At 45.5% G+C, this 26,243-nt stretch overlaps 1 protein-coding gene across 2 annotated transcripts in view; it reads right to left on the reverse strand.

Moving 5' to 3' along the window:
- Tent4a (terminal nucleotidyltransferase 4A) overlaps positions 1 to 26,243 on the reverse strand; it is a 50,248-nt gene that overhangs the window by 15,829 nt on the left and 8,176 nt on the right. For both annotated transcript variants that reach the window (XM_045139017.1, XM_004666107.2), the window contains exons 2-7: positions 13,952 to 14,075; positions 13,126 to 13,172; positions 9,702 to 9,822; positions 8,755 to 8,862; positions 7,414 to 7,542; positions 2,265 to 2,478 (exon numbers count right to left, since the gene is read on the reverse strand). In XM_045139017.1, coding sequence (XP_044994952.1) covers positions 2,265 to 2,478; positions 7,414 to 7,542; positions 8,755 to 8,862; positions 9,702 to 9,822; positions 13,126 to 13,172; positions 13,952 to 14,075 — 743 coding nt within the window. The remainder of the gene's footprint in view (positions 1 to 2,264; positions 2,479 to 7,413; positions 7,543 to 8,754; positions 8,863 to 9,701; positions 9,823 to 13,125; positions 13,173 to 13,951; positions 14,076 to 26,243) is intronic.

Raw genomic sequence — 26,243 nt, forward strand, 5'->3', positions numbered from 1 at the left:
TTGTTTGCAGTGGCTGGAAGCCCTGGCGCGTCCATTCTCTCTTTCTCTCTGCCTGTCGCTCTCAAATAAGTAAGAATAAACAAAAAAATAAAAATAAAAAAAAAGAGTTCAGCATTAAGTCAACACTCATCACAGAGCACAGCAAATAAGTGCACAAAGAGTCCACATGGCTACAGTCTACTGCCACAAATGGGAAGTGACAGTCACAGGGGAAAGTAGCAATTCATCAAAGTCTGCTAACTCCCCAAGTAGCAAAAATAAAAAAAAAATTTATAATCATGGAAAATGTTAATAAAAATTAAAAAAAATAAAAAATAAACAAAATAAAAAAAAAGAGGTCAGGCGTGTTGGTGCACACTTTTAATCCCAGCACTTGGGAGGTAGAGGTAGGAGGATCACTATGGGTTCAAGGCCACCCTGAGAGCACACAGTGAATTCTAGATCAGCTGGGCTATAGCGAGACCCTACCTTGAAAAATAAATAATAAAATAAGACAGGAAACCCAAGGCTGGCCAAATGCACACCAGCAGTATGGACCTGCCATGACCAGTGGCCCACAGCTAGAGACAAAGGGGCTAGTTCACTCTCAGTACACAATTACACATCAGCAGGAAGTAATCCCTTTAAAGGTAGAACATTCCAGACATAACCTCCCAAGGATAAAAGCTACATGGAGAGCAAACCAAATGAAGCCATCATTAAAGTCACATAACAAGCCAATCAAGCAGAGTTTTAAATTTTAATTGACATTTACTTTAATCCTCACAAGTCAGGTTAGATATAGACTTTATTTTCAGCAGGTGTATTTTATCTTTTTTAGGTTTAAGTATTCCCCAGTGATAATTTAGTTAACTAGATACCTGAAGGTACAACAGATATTTGAACAGGTGATTCACTGTCACCATGGTGCCAAAAAGCCATGACCTCCTAACCATGAATATGTCATGTCACTTAAAGGCAACAAAACAGAACTATCCATACATTTTCCTTCATAGATTTTTTTGGGAAGTTGATCTCACCCTAGAAGCCACAAACAACATAAACGTCTTCATCAAATTTAAGGATAGTGGGCTGGAGAAATTGCTTAGTGGTTAAACGCATGCCTGTGAAGCTTAAGAACCCCAGTTTGGGGCTCAATTCCCCAGGACCCACGTTAGCCAGTTGCACAAGGGGGCGCATGCATATGGAGTTCATTCACAGTGGCTGGGGACCCTGGCATGCCCATTCGCTCTCTCTATCTGCCTCTTTCTCTGTCGCCCTCAAATAAATAAAAATAAACAAATTTTTTTTAAAAAACTAAGGAAAGTAAAACAGAACAATAAAAAATACCAAATAAAAATGAAAACACACAGTAAGAAGGTAGAGTATGACGTTATGCACACCCAATGAAACAGGGTAGGAGTGCTCTATCAAGACAAGGTCTCCCCAGCATACACAGCTAGCAGGGAGACAGCTGAGCAGATAAATGGAAAGAGCACTGAAGTCACACAAGAACCCAGTATATAGTAGTAGGGCCTGGAGCTGGCCGCCCGCCTCCCCATCCTTTTCGGCCTATTGGCCACTGATTCTATCACCTACAATAACAACCGTGTCTCACTAATAGATGCTCAGTAAACACTTGTGGGACTGATAAAGAAGTATCATTGAAAATATAAAATAAAAATTTACATCACAGTTTTATCAGATTGGCAAAGATTTCAAGATTGTTGCCAAGGTATGGAAATAAAAGCACCCTCAGCACTGGGAGTAAAGCTCAGAGAATAAGAGCTCAGTTGCAGGCTCCATGAGACTGTCTTCAACCTAGAACGTCATTCTCCATGCAGGAGGGGGTCTGAGATCAAATGTGAGGTCAAAAGTACGGGCTGAAAATCTTTTTGTGTTGTAGGACACATCTCATTAAAACAACAGTAATATTATAAATGTCCCCAAAGGGAAAATATGGGAGACACATGTCCACATGGGAAGAGATTAAGAGATTCTTAACTCTTCTATGGTCCACACTTCTCTGAGAAGTTAACGGTCTAGGGTGAGTTGTAATATCTCTGTACTCTGAAAACAAACCCGTCTTTCCTAATTCTGATTGAATACAGCATATAAACAGAACTCGGAATTCAAAAAGCATCACTGTTAAGTCTGCTGTCCACAAGGAAGAGAACCATAGCAGACAAGGGGCCCAGGCATTCCAGGCTCAGTTGGCCTCCCCAACTTTCCTAGCCCTTGCTAGGCCTCCTGGCTCCCAACCATGCATAAAGAGGTGAGCTTACCAGGCAGCAAGGGGTCCTCAATGCACAGCATCGACGGTCTGTACCCACTGGTCATGGCTTTCATGATCTCTTCTTTGGCAATATAGGCACCTCCTTCTTTTATTCTAATACCAGTTTTCAAGTAATTAAAATTTCTTCCATAGAGTTCAAAAAATTCTACAAGAAGCATTCCAAGGTTTTCATCTGCTCTCCGGGCATCAATTCTCGGATGTAACTGTGAAAGCAATGTAGCCACAATGTGGACAGATGCAAAACAAACTCTCCTGAGTAACATACATGTCCAGCAGCCTCTTCAGGAACCACTGCACGAGGAAGCATGAGCAGCAGCAAGGAGCCCCACGCAGCCTGGGCGGCTTCTGTGGATGGAGAACTTCAAAAGAAAGTGGATGCTTTGACCACAATATGCCATCATGATTAAGCTTTTGGAAGTAATAATCCTTAACAGTGAGCTCCTCCAAACACAGGCTTCTAATCAGCTTAAAGCTGCCCAATACTGACAGGCAGGCTGACCATATATATTCTACCCATCCAAAGTAAGTTGACCATATTCTGCACCTTAGTCATCTGGACAGTAGATGTAAAGTTACAGACTCTAGTCATCTTAGTACCATTCTGAAATGTAACAACAGATGGCAGTATGAGACTGAACAGTACACACCATGTGAGAAGGAAAAACTAAGCATAATTATTCTTAGATAAGCAGTTCTGAGTCGTAATCTTCTCAGTGAATTCACTCGATCAGCCCTAGTTCAGCACTCTTTAAGCAACTCACGGGTCGTTCCAACCCCTGATAATTCCCAATTGTCACTGACTTAGCAGACCCAATCCTTTGCCGCTCAGACCTGTACTGCACACGTGCAGCTAGCACCATGAGAGGAACAGAAGCAGCAGCTGGTTGCCATACTTCAAACACCCAGCAGCCACATGGGGTCTCCTAGGACTCCTAAGGCCATGAAGATAAAGAGCTCTGTCCTCTGCGCAGAAATTCTACTGAGTAGTGCCAACCTACACAGTAAGAGTCAAGCACATCCAGGTTCCAGTCCTGACAGTACCATGACCACCATGCAAAATACAAGGCCCCACAAGAAAATACACCAGAAGTCAATGAGTACTTGAGGGCTCACAAGAATTTTTGCTTCTGAAAATTTGCTTATTTCCACTCTACAAATAGAATTGCCTCATTTTTACCTCACTTTTATTGCTTATTCTTTCCCTTTTAATAAAAATCAATTATCTGAAAGTCAGCCCAGGTCAGGGTCTGCCCACCTTCCCTCAGTCAGCTGTGAAACAAATGTGAAACCAACCAGGCCCAACTCCAAGGCAAGACACCCTAATACAAGCATAGCAGGGAGACAACAGCAATCACCCCATGCTCAATTTAGCCCTGTGGAGGTCACAGAGCTGCAAGGACTGCATTACAGAGATCCTGGGTAGGCCCCACACATGTAACATGTATGTTAGGGCTGTCACGACAAGAGGCTAAGATAGCTCAAATCAGGAATAAACAAAGTAAGAACAGAGGCTCCAAGTACTTTGGAAGAATTGCTATCAGACCCATCATGGAGGGAAAGTGGAAGGCAGGTCCATCTGACTACAACAAGAACACTGCACAGAGCCAGTTGCACTGTCAGGACGAAAAGCCTGCCTTACAGCTATACCCAGGGGACACATGCCTTGGGAGCCACTGCTCATGTAGTGAAAAGCTACAATTGTCTTCGCCAACTACCGATATCACAGAAAAATAAAGAATTCTAGATATAAAGCCCTTACTTAGCACAAAGGCAAATGTAAAGTTAGTAGTAACAATGGAGGCATAAGCTTGTGTGATTAAAATATACAGGCAATGGGCTGGATGGAGATGGCCCAGTGGTTAAGGCACTTGCCTAAAACCCTGAGTTTGACTCCCCAGCACCTATGTAGCCAGATGCATAAAGTGGTGCATGCATCTGGAGTTCATGTGCAGATGGCTGGAGGCCCTGGTGTGCCCATTCTCTCTCTCTCTGTCGTTCTCAAATAAATAAAAATAAAATTAATTAAGTTAAGTGATTACTATTTTATACATTTAAAAAATGAAACTAATAAAGTATGGTGGATCATGCTGACAATCCCAGAATTCAAAAGACCACAGCAGGACTACCATGAATTTGAGGCCAGACTTAGCTACTTAAGAAATTCCAGGGCACTCTCTCCTGTTGCTGTTGTCCATCTGTTGGCCAGGAGGTGATGTCCACCTGTGCTTATGCCATTGTTTTTCCCTGCCATCATAGAGCTTTCCCTCAACTCTGTAAGCCAAATAAACTCTTTTATCCCACAAGCTGCTCTTGGTCATATGACCTGACTGTGTAGCTTTTGGCCCTTTGGAGCTGACGTTCGGGAGGAATGTAAGGATTTGAAATATTGACCTAAGGGATACCCTGCAGTGCTGTAAGTATAGTTTGATGAACTATTCTGGTCAGTATTCAAAGATCTAAATGCAGTAAGAACTATGGACTATGAGGTTTGGCATATGAGGGTGAGAAAGAAATTTGCCTGGACTGGGCTAGAAGCAGTCTGTGTGAGAAGCTTGCCATTATGGCTGTGTCCTGAGAACTTGTGCAGGGTTGCATTGCATAGAAATGGACTGGTATGAACAGAGGGATATGACACAGAAATGAAATCTTTGGGACAAAATGCCTGTTCAGTGGCATTTTTAGGAGATTACAACCACTGAGATTGGGTCAGCTGACTTGCATTGGGACAACAGGAAGAGTGCAGACTCTTGAAGGAACCTGAATGCTGAAGGAGTGTCCTCTCTTCAAAGTCTGCTTTATTCCCCTCTGGATTAACAAGTTGGTAGCCCACCTGGCATTGTGGAGTATAACAAATGCAGAAAAGAGAATTTGCAATATGGTTTTGTGTTTTGGCTATGTCCATGGGCAGTGTTTAGCAGGTTTGTTGGATAACCTGCATGAAGACCCAATGGAGCCATGAGGATGAACCATGGGTTTCAGTGGAGACCCAATGGAGGTGCCTGGACCATGAGATGGCTGCCAAAAAGAGCTGCTGGAACTAGATGAATGTTTCTGATACTGTTAGTAGCCTAGCTGGAAAGGCAGAAATGGAACTCCAGAGACTTGTTGCTAGTTAGAATTATCAGACTTTGTCACTGACTAGAGTTGTTGGACTTGGAGCCACAGAGATTGATGTTTGTCCTGTCTAAATCTTGTATTGGGTGAAAATTTCTTTGCTATACCCAATGCCATTGTGGTGGTTTGATTCAAGTGTCCCCCATAAACTTAGGTGTTCTGAATGCTAGGTTCCCAGCTGATGGAGATTTGGGAATTAATGCCTCCTGGAGGGAGTGTATTGTTGGGGGCGGGCTTAAGGGCTTTATAGCCAGTTTCCCCATGCCAGTGTTTGGCACACCCTCCTGTTGCTGTGGTCCACCTTATGTTGGCCAGGGGGTGATGTCCACCTCTGTTCATGCCATCGTTTTCCCCTGCCATCGTGGAGCTTCCCCTCGAGCCTATAAGCCAAAATAAATCTCTTTTTCCCAGAAGCTGCTCTTAGTTGGGTGATTTCTACCAGCAATGCGAACCAGACTGCAACAGCCATCTTTTGCAGTATGAATGCTTATTCTGTGCCGTTAGGGTTTCTTTTTTTTTGGGAGGGGGGAGTTTTTTGGTATTATGACTCAGTTAAAAGATCTTGGACTATGGGGATGTATGGACATCATTGGGATTGATAAAAGTACAGAGACTTTTTAAAAAGTTGGACTAACTCCTATGTATTTTACATCATGGGTGGTTATCAGTTTATGGGGGTCAGGGAAGGAATGTGGTGGTTTGATTCAGGTATCTGCCATAAACTTAGGTGTTCTGAATGATAGGTCCCCAGCTGATGGAGATTTGAGAATTAAATCCTCTTGGAGGTAGTGTAATGTTGGGGGCAGGCTTATGGGTGTTACTAGCTAGCTTCCTCTTGCCAATGTCTGATACACTCTTCTGTTGCTGTTGTCCATCTGATATTAGCCAGGAGATGATATCCACCCTCTGCTCATGATCATTTTTTTCTTAACATCATGGAGCTTCCCCTCAAGTCTGTAAGCCAAAAAAAAAACAAAAAAACCTTTTCTCCCACAGAAAAATTAATTCATTCATTCCAGGATAAGGTAGTCTACACAGTGAGACCCTGTCTCAAATAAACAAGCAAGCAAGCAAGCAAGCAAGCAGAGGTATGGACACATGGCAGTACTTGACACTTGAGTAGGCCAGCTACTGATTTTTCCATCATCACAAAATAAGGACTATTGCTAACTTAACAAAATACTGATGCTTCATCAATCTTAGAACAGTTTCCAGAAACAGTGGCTCATGCTTACAATCCCAGCACTGGAGAGGCTGAAGCAACAGCATCATGCCAAGTTCAAAGCCACTTGGCTACACAGTGAGTTCCAGGCCAGTCAGGATGACATAACAGACCTTGTCTCATCAACAACAACAACAACAACACACAAAAACAAAAACAAAAACAACCCCCCCCAAAAAAAAACCTGGGGCAGGGAAGAAGGCTAAGCAGTTAAAGGCACTTGCTTGCAAAGGCTTCAGCCTGGGTTCAATGCCCAAGCCACCCATATATGCCAGATGTAAAAAAAAAAAAACCCAAAATGGTGCAAGAGGGGCTGGAGAAATGGCTTAGTGGTTAAGTCATTTGCCTGCAAAACCTAAGAACCACAGTTCAATTCCCCAGGACCCATGTAAGACACAAGGGGGTGCATGTTCTGGAGTTTCTTTGCAGTGGGTAGAGGTCTTGGCATGTCCATTCTTTTTCTATTTACATTTTTCTCTCACAAGTAAAATTTTTTTAAAGGAAGGGAGAAAAAAAATGGTGCAAGAACTCGGTGATTGCTTACAGTGGTAAGAGGTCCTGGGGTAACTATATGCCACATAAATAAACTTAAAAAAATTTTTTTGAAGGCTTTCTTAATTTTTCCCGTATATATAGTACCTGGGAAACAGCTTTTTATTGCCTATAAAGAAATAAGAAAGCGACACTGCCCGAGAGCACTTGGTGATGAGTGTCAAAGCAGAGACAGGAAGAGCAAAGCCTGCTGTAGTGGGGTGCTCTCACACCAAGTCAACACAAAGTTCCAGACAGAAGGCATGCTCACCTGCAGAAAGCTGATGGCCATTAAGATGAGGCTGTAGGAGCTAATCCCACCTGTGAAGACTTCATTCAGGTCCCTCTGTAGGAGGAACTGTTTCAACACCAAGATCAAGTATGGCAACAGTGAGTATTTCTGTAAATCCCAAAGGAAGGGTGACTGGTTAGTGTGCACAAGTCACGTTTCACATGAGATAAAGGAGTGTCTCATCAACCCTCCTGTGTCCACTTCCAGGCTCTGGGTCAGTCTCATACTTATGGAGTGTAAAAACATTTTTCCTCACAGGCTTGTAAAGAGGTCTTTCTACAGACAATGATTCTTTGGGGACGAGCAAGGCTCTGATGCAAGGAGTTCTTGACATGGAAGGGCAGTGGCTAGGATGGCAGGGAGAAGTCACCAGAGTGGTGTCTTGCCTGGGGAGGGAGGAGCAAGTACTTTTTCTAACCAGATAATGCAGAAGAAAAGCTTAAAATGTGGGAGGAAGACTCTGGAAGACATAGACAACAGAACTCAGATCACAGGGCTGGGTGTGCCTATGCTCTGTCGGGAGAGAAAGACAACCTGCTTGAGTGGCCAACACCCTGCTCAGTCCAAATTATATCAGCTCAAGAACTGAGCCCACTCACACTGCCAGCACTGAGGTCCCAAATGAACCAACCTAAACTTTATCACAACTCAGGCCAATGACAAGGGACCGAGGACTAGACTTGTGAATGTGAAGGAGCAAGGCTTCTGTGCACTAACCAGAGAGGACGTTTCAACTCTGGGAAATGGTTTCTCATGAAAAGTAAATTGGGGTGGGAGAGATGACTCGGTGGTTAAAGACGCTTGCAAAGCCTGACATTCCAGGTTCAATTTCCCAGTACCCACATAAAGCCAGATACACTAAGTGACACATATGTCTGGAGTTCATTTGCAGTAGTAGAAAGCCCTGGTGTGCCCATACAGATTACTCTTTTGTATGCCTCCCCCCCTCAAATAAATAAATTTACTTTAAAAAAAGGGCGGGTCTGGAGAAATGGCTTAGCGGTTAAGGCATTTGCCTGTAAAGCCAAAGGACCCAGGTCTGATTCCCCAGGACCCACGTAAGCCAGATGCACAGGGGCATATGCATCTGGAGTTTGCAGTGGCTGGAGGCCCTGGTGTACCCATTCTCTCTCTATCTCTGCTTGCAAATAAATAAATTAATTAAAAAAAAGAAAAGCAGAAAAATAGCCATGTATTTTCAAGTCCCTCTACAAGTCCTATCCCAGGATGAGTAACTATTATGTATAGTCCATAATGCCAACAACATCTACACTATGTTCAAAGTGCTTAACATTTACAGAGAAATGACAGTGACAGCACCTTCATGTAAGTCTTGATGAATTCTGCCGCGCGGACGCCAGTCTCCATGTTGAAGCTAATGTCCACTTTAACTTCTGTCTCCTGGTCTGTGAGTTTTATGATCGGCACCTGGAAGATTTAATTTAGAACACTGTGCTTCAATATACAGTGTCCTCCACAGGCAGGCATCGTGTTTTTATATTCATATAGAGGTTTCTACTTCCTTTCCCCATGAACAAGGATTTAAGACCATGAAGATCAGATTGCAAAGAAAAGAAAGGAGCTTTGTCAGGAGTTCCACTCAGTGGTCACTGGAGACCAAGAGGATACCCACACCCACTCCACACACAACAGTGCTTGCACTGACAGATGAGGTAAGGAATCAGGCTGCGGTGGTTTGGATGTTTGGCCCTGCAGACTCATGCAGCTTCAGCCCCTAGCAGGCGGACTCCTGCTACAGAGGGTGTGTCAACGGATGGATCTGAATTCCAGCCCAGAGGTGTGCAGGGAGGTTTGAGTTCTGTTGGGACCTTGCGGCGTTTTGGTGTTTGCCAGCTGGTGGTGATTTCCCTTTCTGCTTGGATTTATGAATGGGAGCCAGCTTCTTCCACCATAGCAGATCCAGTTCTGAGTAGCCCAAGGAACAGTTAAGTTTTCCTTTCTTCAGTGGAAATAGTGAGTGGTCTATTTTGTGCCACAGCCACAAATCTGTGATCACCCAGCTACCCTCAATAATGCGCAGCACAGAATGCACTTCCCCAGGTGACACATAGGGCACAACTCTGTCTTAGAGCAAGTAGTAGCCTGAAAATTACCATACATGCCAATAGGTCAGAATGTCACTGAACAGTCGTTAAGTATGAAGATGGTAACTTCAAGCTTCAGCATAGAACCACCACCCACGAAGCCAGTAACTGCACTCAGGCAAGTGGTCACTGCGCAGGTGGGGGCATCAGACAAACACTCACTGTAGCTTTGTCAAGGACTTTGATAGAACACGGCTCAGCCACGTTATGCTTCCGCAGGGCTTGTTCCAGCAGCTGTAGTGGAGGACGTTCCCACTTTCCAAAGACGACCAGGTCTATGTCACTAGACAGAAAGAAGCACACATACATCAGCCACTGCTCAACGCCACTCCTGTGTGGGAGGCCAATACCACAGCAAGCATGCTGCAGACATCTCCAACAAGGGTGTGACACAAAGTCGCTAAGCGATTCAGCCTTTGGGAGAAATTACCAAGTAGAAAGCAGAAAGGCAGAAACAATCACCCAGGAAGTTGAGAAGGAAATGTTGCACTCCAAATCAAACAACAGTCCACGTGTCCCAACCTGGACTCCTACACTGCCCTCACACTGGCTCGTATTTGCTGGCCCAGGTGTCCTGAGTACCTGGAATCTATTCAACTTCCAGTTGTCCCCTACAAATGCCAACACTCAAATCCTAACATCACAGCCACTTCAGCCTCCAAACATTTTTGTTGTTGTTAAATATTTCAGAGAGGGTGAGAGAGACAAAGAGGCAGATAGTGAGAGAGAACAGGCATGCCAAGACCTCTAGCCACTGCAAACGAACCCCAGACACATGTGCCACCCTGTGCACCTGGCTTTACGTGGGTACTAGGTAACAGAACCCAGATCCTTAGGCTTTACAGGCAGTTCCCTAACCACTAAGCCATCTCTTCAGCCCACAAACTCTTTACTCATTAGTGGGAAAAGCCAACAGAAACCTACATGAGATGACATACACAAAGATGTGGATATTAGAGTACTCAATGAGGAATTTCAGAATGTAAATCTAACATTTTTCTAGCACAAAAAAAATCCTTGTGAAGGGTTAGAGAGATGACTCAGCAGTTAAGATGCTTGCCTGTGAAGCTTAGGGACTCATGTTCGACTCTTCAGTTCTATGTAAACCAGATGCAGTGACACAATTGCACAAGGTCACACATGCACATGGAGTTTGAATGCAGTGGCAGGAGGCCCTGGCATGCCCATATTCATTCATTCATTCTCTCTCTTACACACACACACACACACACACACACACACACACACCAAAAAAAAAAAAAAAAAAAAGCTTGTTGGGCTTGCCTCATAAAACAGAAATGGGCTGAAGAGATGGCTTACTGGTTAAGGCACTTGCCTATGAAGTCTTGAAGACTAAGGACCCAGGTTCAATTCCCCAGAACTCATGTAAGCCAGATGCACAAGGTGAAGCATCCATCGGCAGTTAATTTGCGGTGGCTAAAGGCCCTGGCATGCCCATTCTCTCTCTCTTTCTGTCTCATAAACTATTTATTTTTTAAATTCTCTTGAAATACTGTTAAAGAATTGTGTTTGACATTATAGGCCATTGCCAAGGCCCCTTGATTTCCCACCAGGAATAGATGGTATGACCCTATTGCTGAAGACTCCACATGCTCGGGCTGCAAAGCCACTGAGAAATCCTGCTGGAACTGAGCTGATAACCTCCTCCATGTAGACCAGCTGACAGAAAGCTGGAAGAAGCCATTCTGTATGCAGTTCAATTGGAGAGAGAAAGATCACCAGTGAAGATGCTCAACAGTGGACACTGCAAGTCTTATATTTTGCCAGCCAGGCCAATGAGCCAACAGGTGCAATAATGGCACATCTGTCATGGTGGAAACCAACTGCCCTCTAATTGGACTGCAGGCCCACTCCATTGGAGGGAATACATTCCTGATACTGAAAACTTAAAACAGGGGTAGTCATGAGCCCTAGGGGTGTCGTCTGCTGCTGTCTGGCTAAATGTATATACTATGCTCATCAAATTGCCCAGTAAGCACTTCTCTTAATGTTCATGTTAATGCTACTCTCACTTTTGGTAGAGAACCTTCTCTTTGCAGATGGCAGTGACCTTGGGATGACTCAGAAGGCATCGTGATGCTGGAAAGAAGTGACACAAGTGCTGAGCACTGCAATATCTCTATCACATCTTCCAAGGCTCAGGGTCTATTGCTGAAGAGGTGGTGGAAAGAATTTAAGAGCCAAAGGAAGGGTAGGGCTCCTTATAACGGGCTCCCCCCCCCCCGCCAGACACACAATGGCCTATAAATCCATGACCTCACAGTGCCTAATCCTACCTACACAAGACCATCATGATAGGAGGAAAAGATCATGACATCAAAATAAAAGAGAGACTGATTGGGAGGGGGAGGGGATATGATGGAGAATAGAATTTCAAAGGGGAAAGTGGGGGGAGGGAGGGCATTACTATGGGATATTATTTACAATCAGGGAAGTTGTTAATAAAAATAATAATTAAAAGAAAAGAATTGTGCTTGAGTCTCTATTAAAACTTCATAATACCATTTTTTCCAAAACATGCACCAAACTATCAGCAAAATAGTCTTGACTGCCTTTACTCCCACCACTCTCCCTGTTGTGGACTGAGCACCTCCCACAACCCCCCCCCCCCCCCCCCCCCGTGAAACTGCAAATACAACAAAGCTGCCGTGGGAGGGGTTTCACAGTGATTAAATTTACAAGGTGTCTTTATGAATTGTTACAAGAACAGGTAAGTTATAAGAGGAAGTCTTACTCACTTCCCCCCAAGACAAACTCCTTCTACCATTCAATGATGCAGACAAGGCCTTCACAAAATGTGGCCTTTCCAATTTAAACTTCCCAGGTTCCACAACTGGGAGCCAAATAAGCTTCTATTGTTTAGAATTTACTCAATCTGGGGTACTCTGCTGTAGCAGCAGAAAACTAAGACAGTCTTCTCATTCATGAGGGTTCTTCTCATTCATCTTCTTTCTAGCTGTAGTACCCAACACTGTTCCCCAACAAATTAAGTGCAAGGGGACAAAACCCAGGCACATAATTAATTATCTTATACTAAATTAAAATTTACTCTCCGCAAATTTTTCCTCTGTGTTCCAATCTTTCCCTGTTGCTGGCAGTTTAGCCTCATATTTGATTACTAATATAGGCACTCAGGCTTTAATGTGCACAGAGACAACACCTATTCTGCAGTGGTTAAAATGAAATGTCCCCAGAGCCTCATGTATTTTAAATACTTGGTCCCCAGGTGACAGCAATTCGGGAAAGTTGTAAGGCCTTTGGGAGTTGGAACCTTGCTGGATGAGGTGTGTCACTAAGGGCAGGCTTGGGATCTCATAGTCTAGCCCTCCTTGCCAGTACTTGCAGACTCTCACCCCTGAGGCTGTAAGGAAATGTGACGCCTGGCTGTCTGCTCCTGCTATGCTTTCCTCACCATGATGAAACTGTCCTAGAATCTGTAAGCTCAAAATAAACCCTTCCCTCCCACAAGGTGCTTCTAATCAGGTGTTTTTAACCTAGCAACAAGAAGGTAACTGCTATACACCCCAATAAACAAACACAAACCATGCAGCAGTGTGACACTCACCTTGTTGGAAGATAAAGACCTGTACTAAAGCTGCCAAATATCTGCACCTAAAAAAGAAAGCACACAGCTCACATTTGAGAAACAGAGCACAGAGCTCACACTCAAACCAATAGATTTCTCCCAGTTCAAGAAAAAGAGCACAGAGTTATACTCAAGCCAGTGAACTTTCCACAGTTCAAGCTGGCAGGCCTCTGCCATGTCCCACAAATCCACAATTCCATTTCTTACTAAATCTTCTACCCTGAAGTAAGGGGTAGAGAAGACAGGTGAAATCTATGACAATTACAAAATTCCAGCTTAAGCAATAGCAATTTGGTCACAGGGCATAGTTCAGATTACCTGCGCCAGGCACTCTAAACACTTAGGCCCTCATCTCCACAAATATTTATTCATATGAAAGTCATATATGAAGATATACTTCCAATCTGATCATGCTGTATGCCACTAGTAGAAGTAAAATTTCAAATTTTAAGGTGAAATTAAAACAAAAATATTCACACCAAAAGGAAAATAAAATCTCTTAGACAATGGTCCTCACAGTGGAGTGCATGCATCAGTGTGTAAACAATGGTGCTCACACAGGAGCGCATGCATCAGTGCACTTAACAGTCCTCACACAGGAGCGCATGCATCAGTGCATGAACAATGGCTGAAACACTCCAAGGCTGGGGTAGGTCAGAATGTTCATTTCTAGGAAGCTCCCAGGCAATGCGGTCTCAGGACGACACCCAGAGAGCCATTGCCTTGGGTCAGTGGATCCAGCTGACATATGACAATCATAGTGTGTTCCTACTGACTCATAACATGTTACAGAGAAGACACTCACATCAGCTGTTGGCCACAGATCTTTCACCACAGTTTCGATCCGTTTTACTACCTCTCTTCTCATGGCTGCTTCTTCAGGACAAGGGGACATGAAGTTATAAAAGTCAATTATTTCCTCATGAAGTCTGTTGGAGAAAAGAGAAAAGGATGAGAGTTACAATTTATCAGAACCCTAGCTTCCATTCCATTAGATCAGCATGACATCAACAAATTTCTGGATACTTAATGTTCAGCTTCATTTTTCCTCTGAAGTATAATGAAATTGAAGCTTTGGAATCAATCAAATTATGAAGTTCAGTGGTTCACAAGCTCAGTGGATAAAGCACTTGCTATACAAAAATGAAGACCGGAGTGTAGACTGCCAGGTAAAATCCAGGCAGGTGAGGCAGACCACCTGTAATCCCCACAGTAGGGGACAGACTCAGGGAGTCCCCAGAGCAAGGCAGCAGACCAGACTAGGCCAATCAGTGAACTCCAGGTCCAGTAAGAGTCCCTGCCTCATCAATTAAGTAGAGAGCAAAAGACAGAAGGCACCCAACATCAGCCTTTGACTTCAACACACATGCGTACATACCTGCACACATGTGTGCCCACGAAAGACACCCTGCAGCTAATGCAGCACAGTATAACACATAACCTAAGGAGAGATACCAAGCTGCACAGGCATCCTGAGTCCCATGTGTACCTCCCTGGGTGCTCGGGAACATGCAATGATGGTATGATAGGCCAGGCAGGGTAAGGACACGTACTTCCTCAGGAGCCCAACAGTGTTCATGGTCTGTAAAAGCTGCTATCCACCAGAACACTATAGGACACAGGAGAGAAGCCCAGAATCGTGAAAACTCGAGAATAAGAACCCAGGAACTCATACTGGAACAATTCAAACATGCTAGTACAGATAGGCTTAGCAGAACTATGTAATTGGTCCAAAGCCACAGAAGACCATGGAGGTTATACTCCATGAAAACCCTGTTTGTCCCTCTACAAGCTTAACATATTCAAACCTCTTGTAAATGGGGAAGCCCAATAGCCAAGATATCACTCCAGGTCTCCATACTTACACAAGCACAGTATACTGACAGCCGTCTCTTAAGCTGTATCTAAACATTAATGGTATAGACAGTCTCTTCCCTACACCTTTGGCCTCATGTGGGGCTTTCTTCCTCAGGTAACAATTCCCTCGACACTAAAGATGACACACATCATGGTCCACAATCAGCAAAGCACAGCATGTGCCTGTTCAGATATCTGCTCCTTTGCTTGGAGGCAAGAGAGTGGCTAGCATTCCTCCAGGAATAACAAGGCCTGCCCAAGTGCCCAAAGCAAGGAATGGTGCCCAGTGGAACACAGAGCTGTCTTGGTTCCAGTGCTGTCACCCTACTAGTGAGGCAGGACAACAACTATACCTATCTGAAACTGCAAATAATGAACAACTGCTCTGAGAAATACTCATCAGTCAAGAATATTTGCCCTTTGTATTCTCAGTGCAGGATGGACACTGTTGGTGGTCTGCTCAGTGATGCCTCTTCAGACTAACGCTCTCCCAACTGAGCTATTTCAGTTGTGCTTAATGATGCCTCTTAAGTGAGGAAGCTGGGCAAGAAATTCCTGGACAAGTCCCCTGCTGGCTCTTTCTGGACACAAGCAGGACCAGCAAGAGACCAAAAGACTCAGAGCCAGGGAGGGCCCAGGAAGTATGATGACTGATAACAGTTGACAGGAACAGAAAAGCCTAGCCAGCATCATTGTGATGTGACAAGCCTCCTGTTCCAGCTAGCAATGCCAACCACTGACCAAGCAGAGAAAGAACTGTGGGACAGGATCACTTAAGACAACCTGCAAAAGGGAAATGATAACCCCACCAACACCCCTCCACATCCTGCCCAGGTCACTGCCTCCTGGCAGCAAACACAGAAGGCTTAGGATCTGCCTGTATCAGGGAAGGTGGCTCCAGCTGCAAAATACTCATAGCTCAAGAGGCTGTGTCCAGCACCAAGAAAAGTGTGCTCAGTTAACAGTCAAGCCTGAGGGGATGAATCAAACACCTTCTGCTAAAAGATTTCACTTAAGACCTTGTAGTTACTGATCTATATGACCTATAAAATCACATCAAAAGTTATTAGCATTCTTAAAGTAGCATGTTACCCTGTTCTGGATAATTTGATTTGTTAGCAAAAACCAAGAAACCTTTCATAAAAATGACAACAGCATTGAAGAAAATATTTGGATTTTACATAATATTAACATTGCCAATAATTTCTATCACTTTAGCAAACTGCACACAAGATCATGACAAAGTAGTCATCCTCAAGATCTGGGGGAGGCTGGTGCCAGGATGCTCATGGGTACCAAAGCTGATAGGTGCATGCTTCCTCCTATGTGCACAGCATTCTCTAGATGACCTGCACATAACACAACACTTCTAAGTAGCTGTCAGTACCAGGTCACTAAGTGAAGAGATTCAGTAATGACAATGTTCTCCATATGCCTGAGTGTTGGTGTGCGTGTGGGACAGCATGTATGGAGGTGAGAAGACAAGTTTTGAAGTTGATCCTCACTTTTACCCTGTTTGAGGCAAGCGCTCTCATTCTTGCTGTTCACTGCTGTATTGGTCAGACTAGCTGGTCCTTAAGCTTCCAGAAACTCTTCTGCATCTGCTTCCCATCTAGAAGCCTGCCAAAGCTTCTGAATTTTATATCTGGGGCCTGGGGTCAGAACTGTTATTCAGGCTTGAGCAGTGGGCACTTCAACCACTGAGCTATCTCTCCACATCTGTAATTTTTTTTCCTATACATTCAATATATAGATATACGACCTGCCAACCCAGGGCTGATCACTTTAACAGCAATGAACTGCCAACCACAGTCCCAACTCCAAACACAGCACATCACACTTTCACTTTGCCACAGGGTTTCACAGGAGTCATCAATGGGAAGCACTGCTACTCAACAGTAAAAGAAAAAAAGAAATCAGTCCATTCTTCACACTCTCCAATCCTCCAGGGAACTGTGCAGCTGACAAGATATCCACTCGAAAACCACACTTGCGCCTCCTCATCCACCATAATCTAGTCCCCAATGCTTTAATGCTCAGAATCACTTCAGCTCCTCATGTTCAGTCTCCAAGTCCAGGGCATTTCTATGCCAGAACCATCAGAGAACAAAGTCTACTGCCATGGCTCACGGAAGTGGCCAATGACAACCTTGTAAGCCGCAGGTGTACTTCCCAGCATCCCACACAGGCTCCGTCTCAGGGAGAAAATCCACATGGGTGCATGTGGGCAGCAAGGTCAGCTAAGGGACTGTGCTTCAAGAGGCCAGAGAACCTGGCAGGAACCCAAGAGGACAGTCTCAGAAGACTTCCTGTGGAAGCAGCACTCATGTCCTGGAGCTTTGACCTAGTTGCTGGGGCTTAGGAACTGGTAGGCCAGAGAAAGGCAAACAGGAGCATGGAAAGTGAGGCAAAAAGGTGAGCTAGAGTGTTCAGAGCAGTGTTGTTCACCATGGCAGAATCGCGTCTTGAAACACCGGGGCCTGCCACTGTCCAACTACCAGACTCAACAACCTAAATAAAGTGTGAGGCCAGTAATCATGAACTACATAAGACTTGTCTCGAAACACCAGATAGTGGTGGACTTTGCACATTTCTAGTAAATCTCATATAAATGTCTGCTTTTAGTACTCAAAATCAAGTTTTAGCATAAAACCCAAATCACTGAGTTATTTTAAGAGCAAAGGAAAGACCAGAGAATTACAGACCCAAACTAAATCAATTTACAGCAAATACAGCTATTAAAGAAAAAAGGCTGGGTGTGGTGGCGCACGCCTTTAATCCCAGCACTCGGGAGGCAGAGGTAGGAGGATCGCCGAGAGTTCGAGGCCACCCTGAGACTACATAGTGAATTCCAGGTCAGCCTGAGCCAGAGTAAGACCCTACCTCGAAAAACCAAAAAAAAAAAAAAAAAAAGAAAAAAAGACATTGTTACCAGGAGGATGCTTTTCATCTTTTGAAGCACCGCTAGTAGGGTCTTGAAGTGGTCCTGGCTAACTTACAAGACTCAAATTGGGGCAGACTTGCTGGTTCTGAAGGGGATGCATGGGGTGAGGCAGCCCCTATACTTTGTTCCCTCATTCCTCTGCTTCCTTCCCTCCTTCCTTCCTCCACCCAAAGGAGAACACTCTTGTCCTGGGCAAAGCTGGCTGGGCCTCCACTCCCAGCCCCTCAGTTCTCCCCCATCCCCAGCTCTCCAAGCACAAGTGTTGATTTGCTCAGAGGTGACTTACAGAACTCAACTCCAGGGCAGCAGCTGAGCTGACACACGTAAAGGACACAGGACACAAAGTAACAACAAAGAACTTGGGCAGAGCCACAGCCCTGCAAAGGAACTTAAATCAGCCACAGAGAACATGAGGCAAAAGCACCACACAACATGAAGAATAGTGGGGACACAGACACTTTTGCTAGGAAGTCAGATTTCACTTGGCCTTTTCTTACCAGAAAAGGAAGGTCAGAAAGCTTGAGTGCTACCTCCTTCAATATGGCAGCAAGCTGTCTCAGCATCTCCCCCTGTGAGCTGCTAGCACTGCTGGCCTCCTAACCCAAAGTGTGCAAGTCTCTGCACTAGGACCCAGGTGTGCAGTCCTACCCACGCCGTGACCCCTCGCCTCTTTTTCCTCAGGGGTGTAGTGAAGTGTACCGCTGTGGTTTCCAGTGTCTTCCGTCATAATGGCACACTATGCAAACAAAATATTCAGCTGACCTCACTCTTCTTCCTCCAGCCTCTCCTTCCAATGCTTTAACATGAGTGCCTTCTCAGAAGCCTGAGCCCCTCCCTTCAGCTCCACAATGCCTACTGACTTATTTTTGCTAGAAAACAATTCCTTCATTTAAAAAAAAAAAAAATTGGGCATTACCCATTGCAACTTATACTGTGTGCACATGCACACATGCATGTATGCTTGGATGCAAGTCGAGTATGACAGATCCAGATTCCACTAGGCTGTGGGTCACTGTGACCTCTTCAGTAACTGGAAAGAAAGAAAGGGTGGCTAAGCTAAGGAAGGAATGATGAAGTATCTGCCATTGAGGGTGTATGATCCTCTTTCAAAGCACCCTTTCACTGATGCAGTTAGTAAATTCATTACAGACAAGTGTACTTTTAAGTATAGTACACTAGCACCTGCAAAATTAGAAAAACCTCAGATCAGACTTCAAACCCCCCCCCCCCCCCGAGGTAGGATCCCACTCTGGCTCAGGCTGACCTGGAACCCACTATATAGTCTCAAGGAGGCCTTGAACTCACGGCAATCCTCCTACCTCTGCCTCCTGAGTGTTGGGATTAAAGGCATGTGCCACCACACCCGGCTTCAGACTTCAAACTTTTTTAAAAAATATTTTATTTACCCAAACATGGTGGGGCATGCCTTTAATCCCAGCACTTGGAGACAGAGATAGGAGGATCATTGTGAGACTGAGACCACCCTGAGACTACAAAGTGAACTCCAGGTCAGCCTGAGCTACAGCAAGACCCTACCGTGGAAAAACCAAGTATATAAATATATATAATTTATTTATTTGCAAGCAGAGAGAGATAGAAGAGAGACAGAGAGACTGGTTACACCAGGGCCTCTAGCCACTGCAAACGAACTCCAGATGCATGTGCCAACTTGTGCATCTGGCTTTGTGGGCACTGGGGAATCGAACCAGGGTCATTAGGCTGTACAGGCAAGCACCTTAACTACTGAGCAAACTTTAACTCTAGGCTCAAAACAAGGGGAAGGAAGTGACCTAGAACTGGAGCTCAGTCCATCCAGTGTTTCTGGGGCTGTGTTAGCTGCTGTCAGTGCTGCAACTCCTCCACTACAAAGACCTCTCTGGCACCTGTCTTCAAAGCAGGGCTCTGAATGAAGCTGAGACACATGGTTTCCAAATGGAAATGGAAAGTGGTGAGGCCCTATAGAAGTGAGCTGAGAGGAGGGCAGAGAGCAGAGAAGGTGCAGCAGAAGCTCAAGCCAGAGATGAGGTCTGCTTTGTACAAAGCACTCCCTGGGAAAGCCAAAGCTGGCTGGGCCTTGGAGGGTAACACCAGCTAGTGCACACATACTGTACATGAGCCAACCAGGACAAGAGATCCCTGCACCTAGCTATAACAAATCCAAGTTTGGAGTCCATGCAAATTCAGCTCCCAGTGAAAGTGATCCTTCCTTCTCTGTTGCAGTCAGCTCCCTCACTGCTGGGACAAACATTCAACCAGAAGCACTTTTAAAGGAATGGGTTAATTCCAGGCTTACAAAGTCCAAGGGAACACCATCAGCGTTGGAAGCAGCCAACTCATTTCCATCAATGAAAGCAAAGAAACACCATCAAATAGCCAGCAAACACCAAAACAGATGAACAGCCACAGCTGCAAACTGCTCTCTACACACCTTAGAACTGGACACAAGATCCACCCCCAAACACAACTTACAGCTGGACTCCAAGATCCCCAGTGACATGTCCCCTCTAGCCTGCTAGAAGCTCAACTTGCAAGCTCAATTTTAATAAAACATCTGAGTCTATGGAGCCATACATTCAAACTACACACTCTCCTTCCATCCCTCCCCAGAGTCTTCCTGGGATCAGCCCCAGGGTCCCCGAAGCAGACAGATGTCCAAGAGCCTTCCGAAGCCTAGCCTAATGGGGAGTAGAGGTGATTGTGTGTGTTTGGGGATGTAACATTACCATCCTGGCACAACAAACCCCGAGCAGTACAAAAGCCAAGCAAAAGCCCTGGAATCGCTCAGGAGACAGAACCAGGGCAGGTTTCTCCTCACAGAAAATGGGAGCTTGGCTATTAGATGCTTATAGTGGTTATGCCAGGGTAGCAGTGTTCAACTTGGGAATTATCATACCCTACCACAGCGCTGAGGGAGAGAGACAGGGCAGGCAGGACTAGAGGCGTAGTCTCTGTCCAGACTTCACAAAAGAACTCTGGTGAGGCACTGGACCAGATGAAAACCAGTCCAGGCACTTCAGGAACTGAGGGTACAAGCATGCAGCAGAGGGGTTGGCACTACTTAACCCCATAACTGGGCCACTTTACACTTAAGACACCTGAAACTCCATTTGTCAGAGGCCAGTTGGGGCAAACATATGCCCATACACCCACTTTGCTCAGCACATTTTCAGCTACCTCAGGGCAAAACTACCCTTGGATAGGTTGATGGCTCAGTGGTTAAAGAGCTTGCCTGAAAAACCTAACAAGACAAGTTCAATTCCCCAGTGCCCACATTAAAGCCAAATGTACAAACTGGCACATGCATCTGGAGTTTTTCTGCAGCAAGCTAAAGACCCTGGCATGTATGCCTGCCTGCCTCCCTCCCTCCCTCTCACTCCCTCTTTCTCTCTCCTTGCAAATAAATAAATATAACTATTTTTTAAATACCCTTGGAGCTTTAAAGGCTCAATTTCCTAACAGTGGTGTCTAAGAAACCACAATGTGGCTGACAATCTACAGGCCTCATCAAAAGCTGACAGCAGGACAGTGGATGGGGCTCCAGAAGAGGCCAGGCCCTGTGATGACCCCTGTCTACTGGCTCCTTCCCTTGCTAGCTCAGGACCACCTCTGGGCGCTCTTGAGGGAATTATGGCCACTGTGAAACCGCAGGGCTATGTATGAATGCTAAGGTCCCCAAGTCTTGCTTGTTAGCTCTGTACTTTTTCATACTGTAACAAAGCTGGGTAGCTGGATGTGATAGCACACACCTTTAGTCCCAGCAGTTAGGAGGCAGAGGTAGGAGGATCTCCCCAAGTTCAAGGCTAGCCTGGGGTTACAGCAGCAAGTTCCAGGTCAGCCAAGGCTAAAGACCAAAAGTAAGAAGTCACTAAACTGAAATAGCTACATTTCTTCTCTCCTTCCAGACAACCACTTTGTGAGGAAAAATGCAGGATCACCTTTAGGATATCCGTAATCGAAGCAGCAGTGTAAAAACACTTGGATTCTGAGACACTACACTCTCTACATGTAAACTTTCAGTGGATCTTCCTAAGTAGTTTTGAGGCAAATACTTTTTCCTGCATTTTACAAAACAGGAGAAAACTAAATGAGTATGTGCCAGAGAGCCTAGATTGGAAGCCAGACCTTTAGTCCTGAACTCAGAAGCTCTTCAAGGGTTGGGGAGACGGCTCAGCAGTTAAAGAGCTTATTTAAAAACCCTGACAACCTGGGTTAGATTCCCCACTACCCACGTAAAACCAGATGCACAATGTGTTGCATACATCTAAGAGTTCCTCTCCCTCTCTCTCTACTTGAAACAAATAATGTTTTTTGAAGTTCTTCAAGCTGTTTGGCGGAGCTCTGACCCCAGCTAGAACCACACTTGGACAGAGAACTTTCAGTGCAAGGGCACTGATGTGTGACCCCATTATTATAACACACTACACAACATACCGTTCCTTAAAAATTGGGTAGAAACACTTCAATAACAAAAGAAACTGTGTATCTAGAACCAGACTGAAATAAACAAGCACAAGTGATACATTTGCTACAAAATTAATGCAACAATAAAAATGGAAACAGGTATCAAGTATTAACAGAGGCAAAATACTGGATAGATTCTCTTTTGTATTTTCTGAACTTTCAATGTGTTGTCACTGCTTTTATGATAAAAGCGCCCAAAGTGCCAGTAGTACCTTCCTGTCACCACTTCGTGGGGCCTCACCCCAAAGGTCAAGCAGCAGATATCCCTGAGCCTGTCTTGAGTCTTCATCAAAGCCCTGTCTCCAACAACCCAGACCATGAATCTAAACCCATGGGGGTCCCTCTGGCTCAGCCACCACCCTGAGTAGGTCCTAGTCTCAGCACTCCTCTCCAAGTCTAGCAAGGCCGGAGGGTCCACAAGCTCTAAGGGTCTGAGTCCAATTCCAACTCGTCACTAGCACAGGAAGTCGCCTCAGATGGCCCTCATTCCACCTGCAAAACCAGGGCCCTTCAAAGCTACCTCATACTCCCGGAGTCCCACGCTGATGGAGCTGAGCAGAGCTGGAGGAGAAAGCAGCCCTGTCCCTGCCCTCCAAGGCACAAGCAAAGATCTGCAGATACATTCATACTGCCAGGAAAGAGATGCCATATCTCAGAGCTCCCACCACTGCATTTACCAGCTGCTGGCTGAGACCAGGCTCTCACTGCATGACATGTCACTACATACAGTCATGAACACTGTTGTCCACGCTCACTGCATTTACCAGCTGCTGGCTGAGCCCAGGCCCTCGCTGCATGACATGTCACTACATACAGTCATGAACACTGTTGTCCATGCTCACTGCATTTACCAGCTGCTGGCTGAGCCCAGGCCCTCGCTGCATGACACGTCACTACATACAGTCATGAACACTGTTGTCCATGCTCACCTGGCCCCTGCTGCAGTCATGCATCTGGCGTAAGAGCCAGGGCCAGAGAGGTAGCACCTGCCTACCCACCAGGATGAGAGTTCTAAGAAAAAGGGAAACCTAACAGGCTGAGAAACTGCCAAAAACTATCAAAAGGTACAACAGGAACAGAGGGGAGGTAAGAGGGCTGGAGAGATGGCTCAGCAGTTAAGGCACTTGCCCGCACAGCTTCACAACCTGAGTTTGATTCCCCAACACCCACGCAAAGTCAGACACGCAAAGTAGCACATGTGTCTGGAGTTGGTTTGCAGCAGTTAGAGTCCTGCCACGCCCATTCTGTCTTTCCCTCGGTCTTCTCTTCTCTCTTTGCTTGCAAATAAGAGCGAGAACAGAGAACTGACTCAGAGGTTTTTTTCCATCAATGCTCTAGTAGAAAGCAGGTGACTAGCACATTCATTTTTAATTCAGGAACCTACTATGTGGCAGGTATGGTCCTAACACTGGGGGTAGAGCAGTGAACCAGTCAAAGTCCCTTGATCTCATGACATTCCTACAGGGAAGAAGCCATCCAATGAAGAGGGAACAATAAAGAAGTAACAAACAAGCCAAAAAAAAAAAAATCACTTTGTAGACATTCAGACTGTTGGTGCAGGGCTGGGTGTGTGACTACTTCAGGATGAATGTTTCCCCAAAGACCTGCAGCTGAGGTTGGGAAGAAAGGATAAGCAGCCACAGGGATCAGCAAGCACACCCCCCACATAGCAGCAAAGGAGACAAGATGACTGAGCCCTGGAAGGCCTTCAGAACCCCACCCTGTGCCAGCCAGTAACCCTGCTAAGGAAGGCCTGCAGTGCAATGGGGGCAGAGAGGGCGGATATGAAAGTATAACCTTAAAACAAAGAAAGCTGTGGACTGGAAAGATGGCTTAGTGGTTAAGCGCACTTGCCTGTGAAGCCCAAGGACCCCAGTTCGAGGCTCGATTCCCCAGGACCCATGTTAGCCAGATGCACAAGGGGGCGCACATGTCTGGAGTCCGTTTGCAGTGGCTGGAGGCCCTGGCGCGCACATTCTCTCTATATATATCTGCCTCTTTCTCTCTCTGTTGCTGTCAAATAAATAAACAAAAATTTTAAAAAAAGAAAGCTGAAATAATTCAGGACACAATGTCCAGGTCCCAAGAAAGATGCCTCCCCAACTCACTATACCTCTGCTGTCCACATCTGATGCCAGCAGGCTCCAGAAAAGGAGCACAATACACAGTCATATTTTCAAACCTGCAGGAGTGGGAAGGACAGGCAGCTAGGGAGAGGGCATTAGAGGGAGAGGGGATGGCATAAGGAACCTAGACTGTAAGAAAGAAATCAGCAGAGAAGTTAATGATGAAGAAAAAGCCACCTCACTGCTGCAGAGACAGGGAAGACAGGTCACTAAAGCAGGACTTAAGGAAATGCAGAAGGAAAAGCTACAAGTAAACAGACCACTGAGCTTGGTGACAGAGCCAAGGCAAACAGCACCCAGGAAAGGAGGACCAGCAAGATGCTGCCACACAATAAAGTCAAGACAGCAAGATAAGACAAAGGATGTCGGGCAGGACTCCCTACTCCTCAGGCCAACCTCAGCTTACTATAAGGGGGACTTGGGTCCAGGAAGGTTTGCCCCCACAGAAGCCACATGTGGAGGAAGCAGTGCTCTGGGCAGGTGAGCAATCACAACCAGCCACTTGCCCAGGGAGGACTGGATCCTGTTCAGAAGAGACAGGTGGGAGGTGGGAGGAGCGAGGCAGCCATTCAGGCCTACACAAGGAGGTGAGGCCAGCAACTGCTGTGCCTTGCTGAGCAGAAGCAGGGGAAAACCAGGCCTCAGGCAAAGAAAGCAGATACAGGGTCATAGTGCAGCAATGCAGGTCACAGCCACAGGACACCACGACCCGAGGAACCAGGGCTGGCCCTGCAGAGCGCTAATTCAATCCGGAAGACAACACAAATGTACAGCACTGACTTCAATGATTGTCCCAAGAACAGGAATCCACAGAGGTAAGGAAATGGGGATGGGCATGGGCGAGGAACAGTGCTCAAACTATAGAAGAAAACACAAAGCCCACAGCTATGCAGAAGCGGAATGAACATTCATTCGGGAGGAGAAAAGACACACCAGGGCTAAACAACCTACAAGGCACCAAGCCAAGCAACACTTTCTTAACACAGCTTTATGCACTTAGCCACTTAAAGTTTTATCAGGGTTTATACTCTTGGTCTCTGCAACGTCTCTTAGGAACAGGTATTTTTATCTGAAATTGCACGTCTCACACTTTCAAGCAAAATAAATAATCTGCCAAAATTTAAATAAAGAAAAGGTGACTAATGATTTCTTTCTGTTGCTGGGTCCATGTGCCACCTGCAGGAGCTTAGAGAACACCCACAACTGTGCTCACCCAACTATACTACTATTTCCAGGTGGTGGGACTGAGTGACTTTAAAGTTTCCACTTAAAAAAAAATTTTTTTCACCCGGCACGGTAGCACATGCCTTTAATCCCAGCACTGGGAAGGCAGAGGTAGGAGGATCGCTGTGAGTTTAACATCAGCCAGAGACTACATCGTGAACTCTAGGTCAGCAAGACCCTACCTCAAAAAATCAAAAAACAATGAAAAAAAAAAAAGTAAAAATAAAAATGGTGTAATGCACTCTTGGAAATAGCTAGAAAAGAAGCAGATAAAGTGTCACAACAGTGATGTCACCAGCATCGTGAATAGGTCAGTAGGAACCCAGCACCAGATCCTGTATGCACTTTGCCAGAAGTCACTGACTCCTCTTGCAGCCATCAAGGCCCTGGTTGTCCACTGAAGGGAGGCAACTCCTTCAGATGCTGAGCAGGGCTTCATGACGACACTGGTCTTCTCTCTCCGAGAAGCCGGGTGTTACTCCTCT

The sequence above is a fragment of the Jaculus jaculus genome, chromosome 20 (assembly GCF_020740685.1).
Source record: "Jaculus jaculus isolate mJacJac1 chromosome 20, mJacJac1.mat.Y.cur, whole genome shotgun sequence".
Taxonomy (NCBI): domain Eukaryota; kingdom Metazoa; phylum Chordata; class Mammalia; order Rodentia; family Dipodidae; genus Jaculus; species Jaculus jaculus.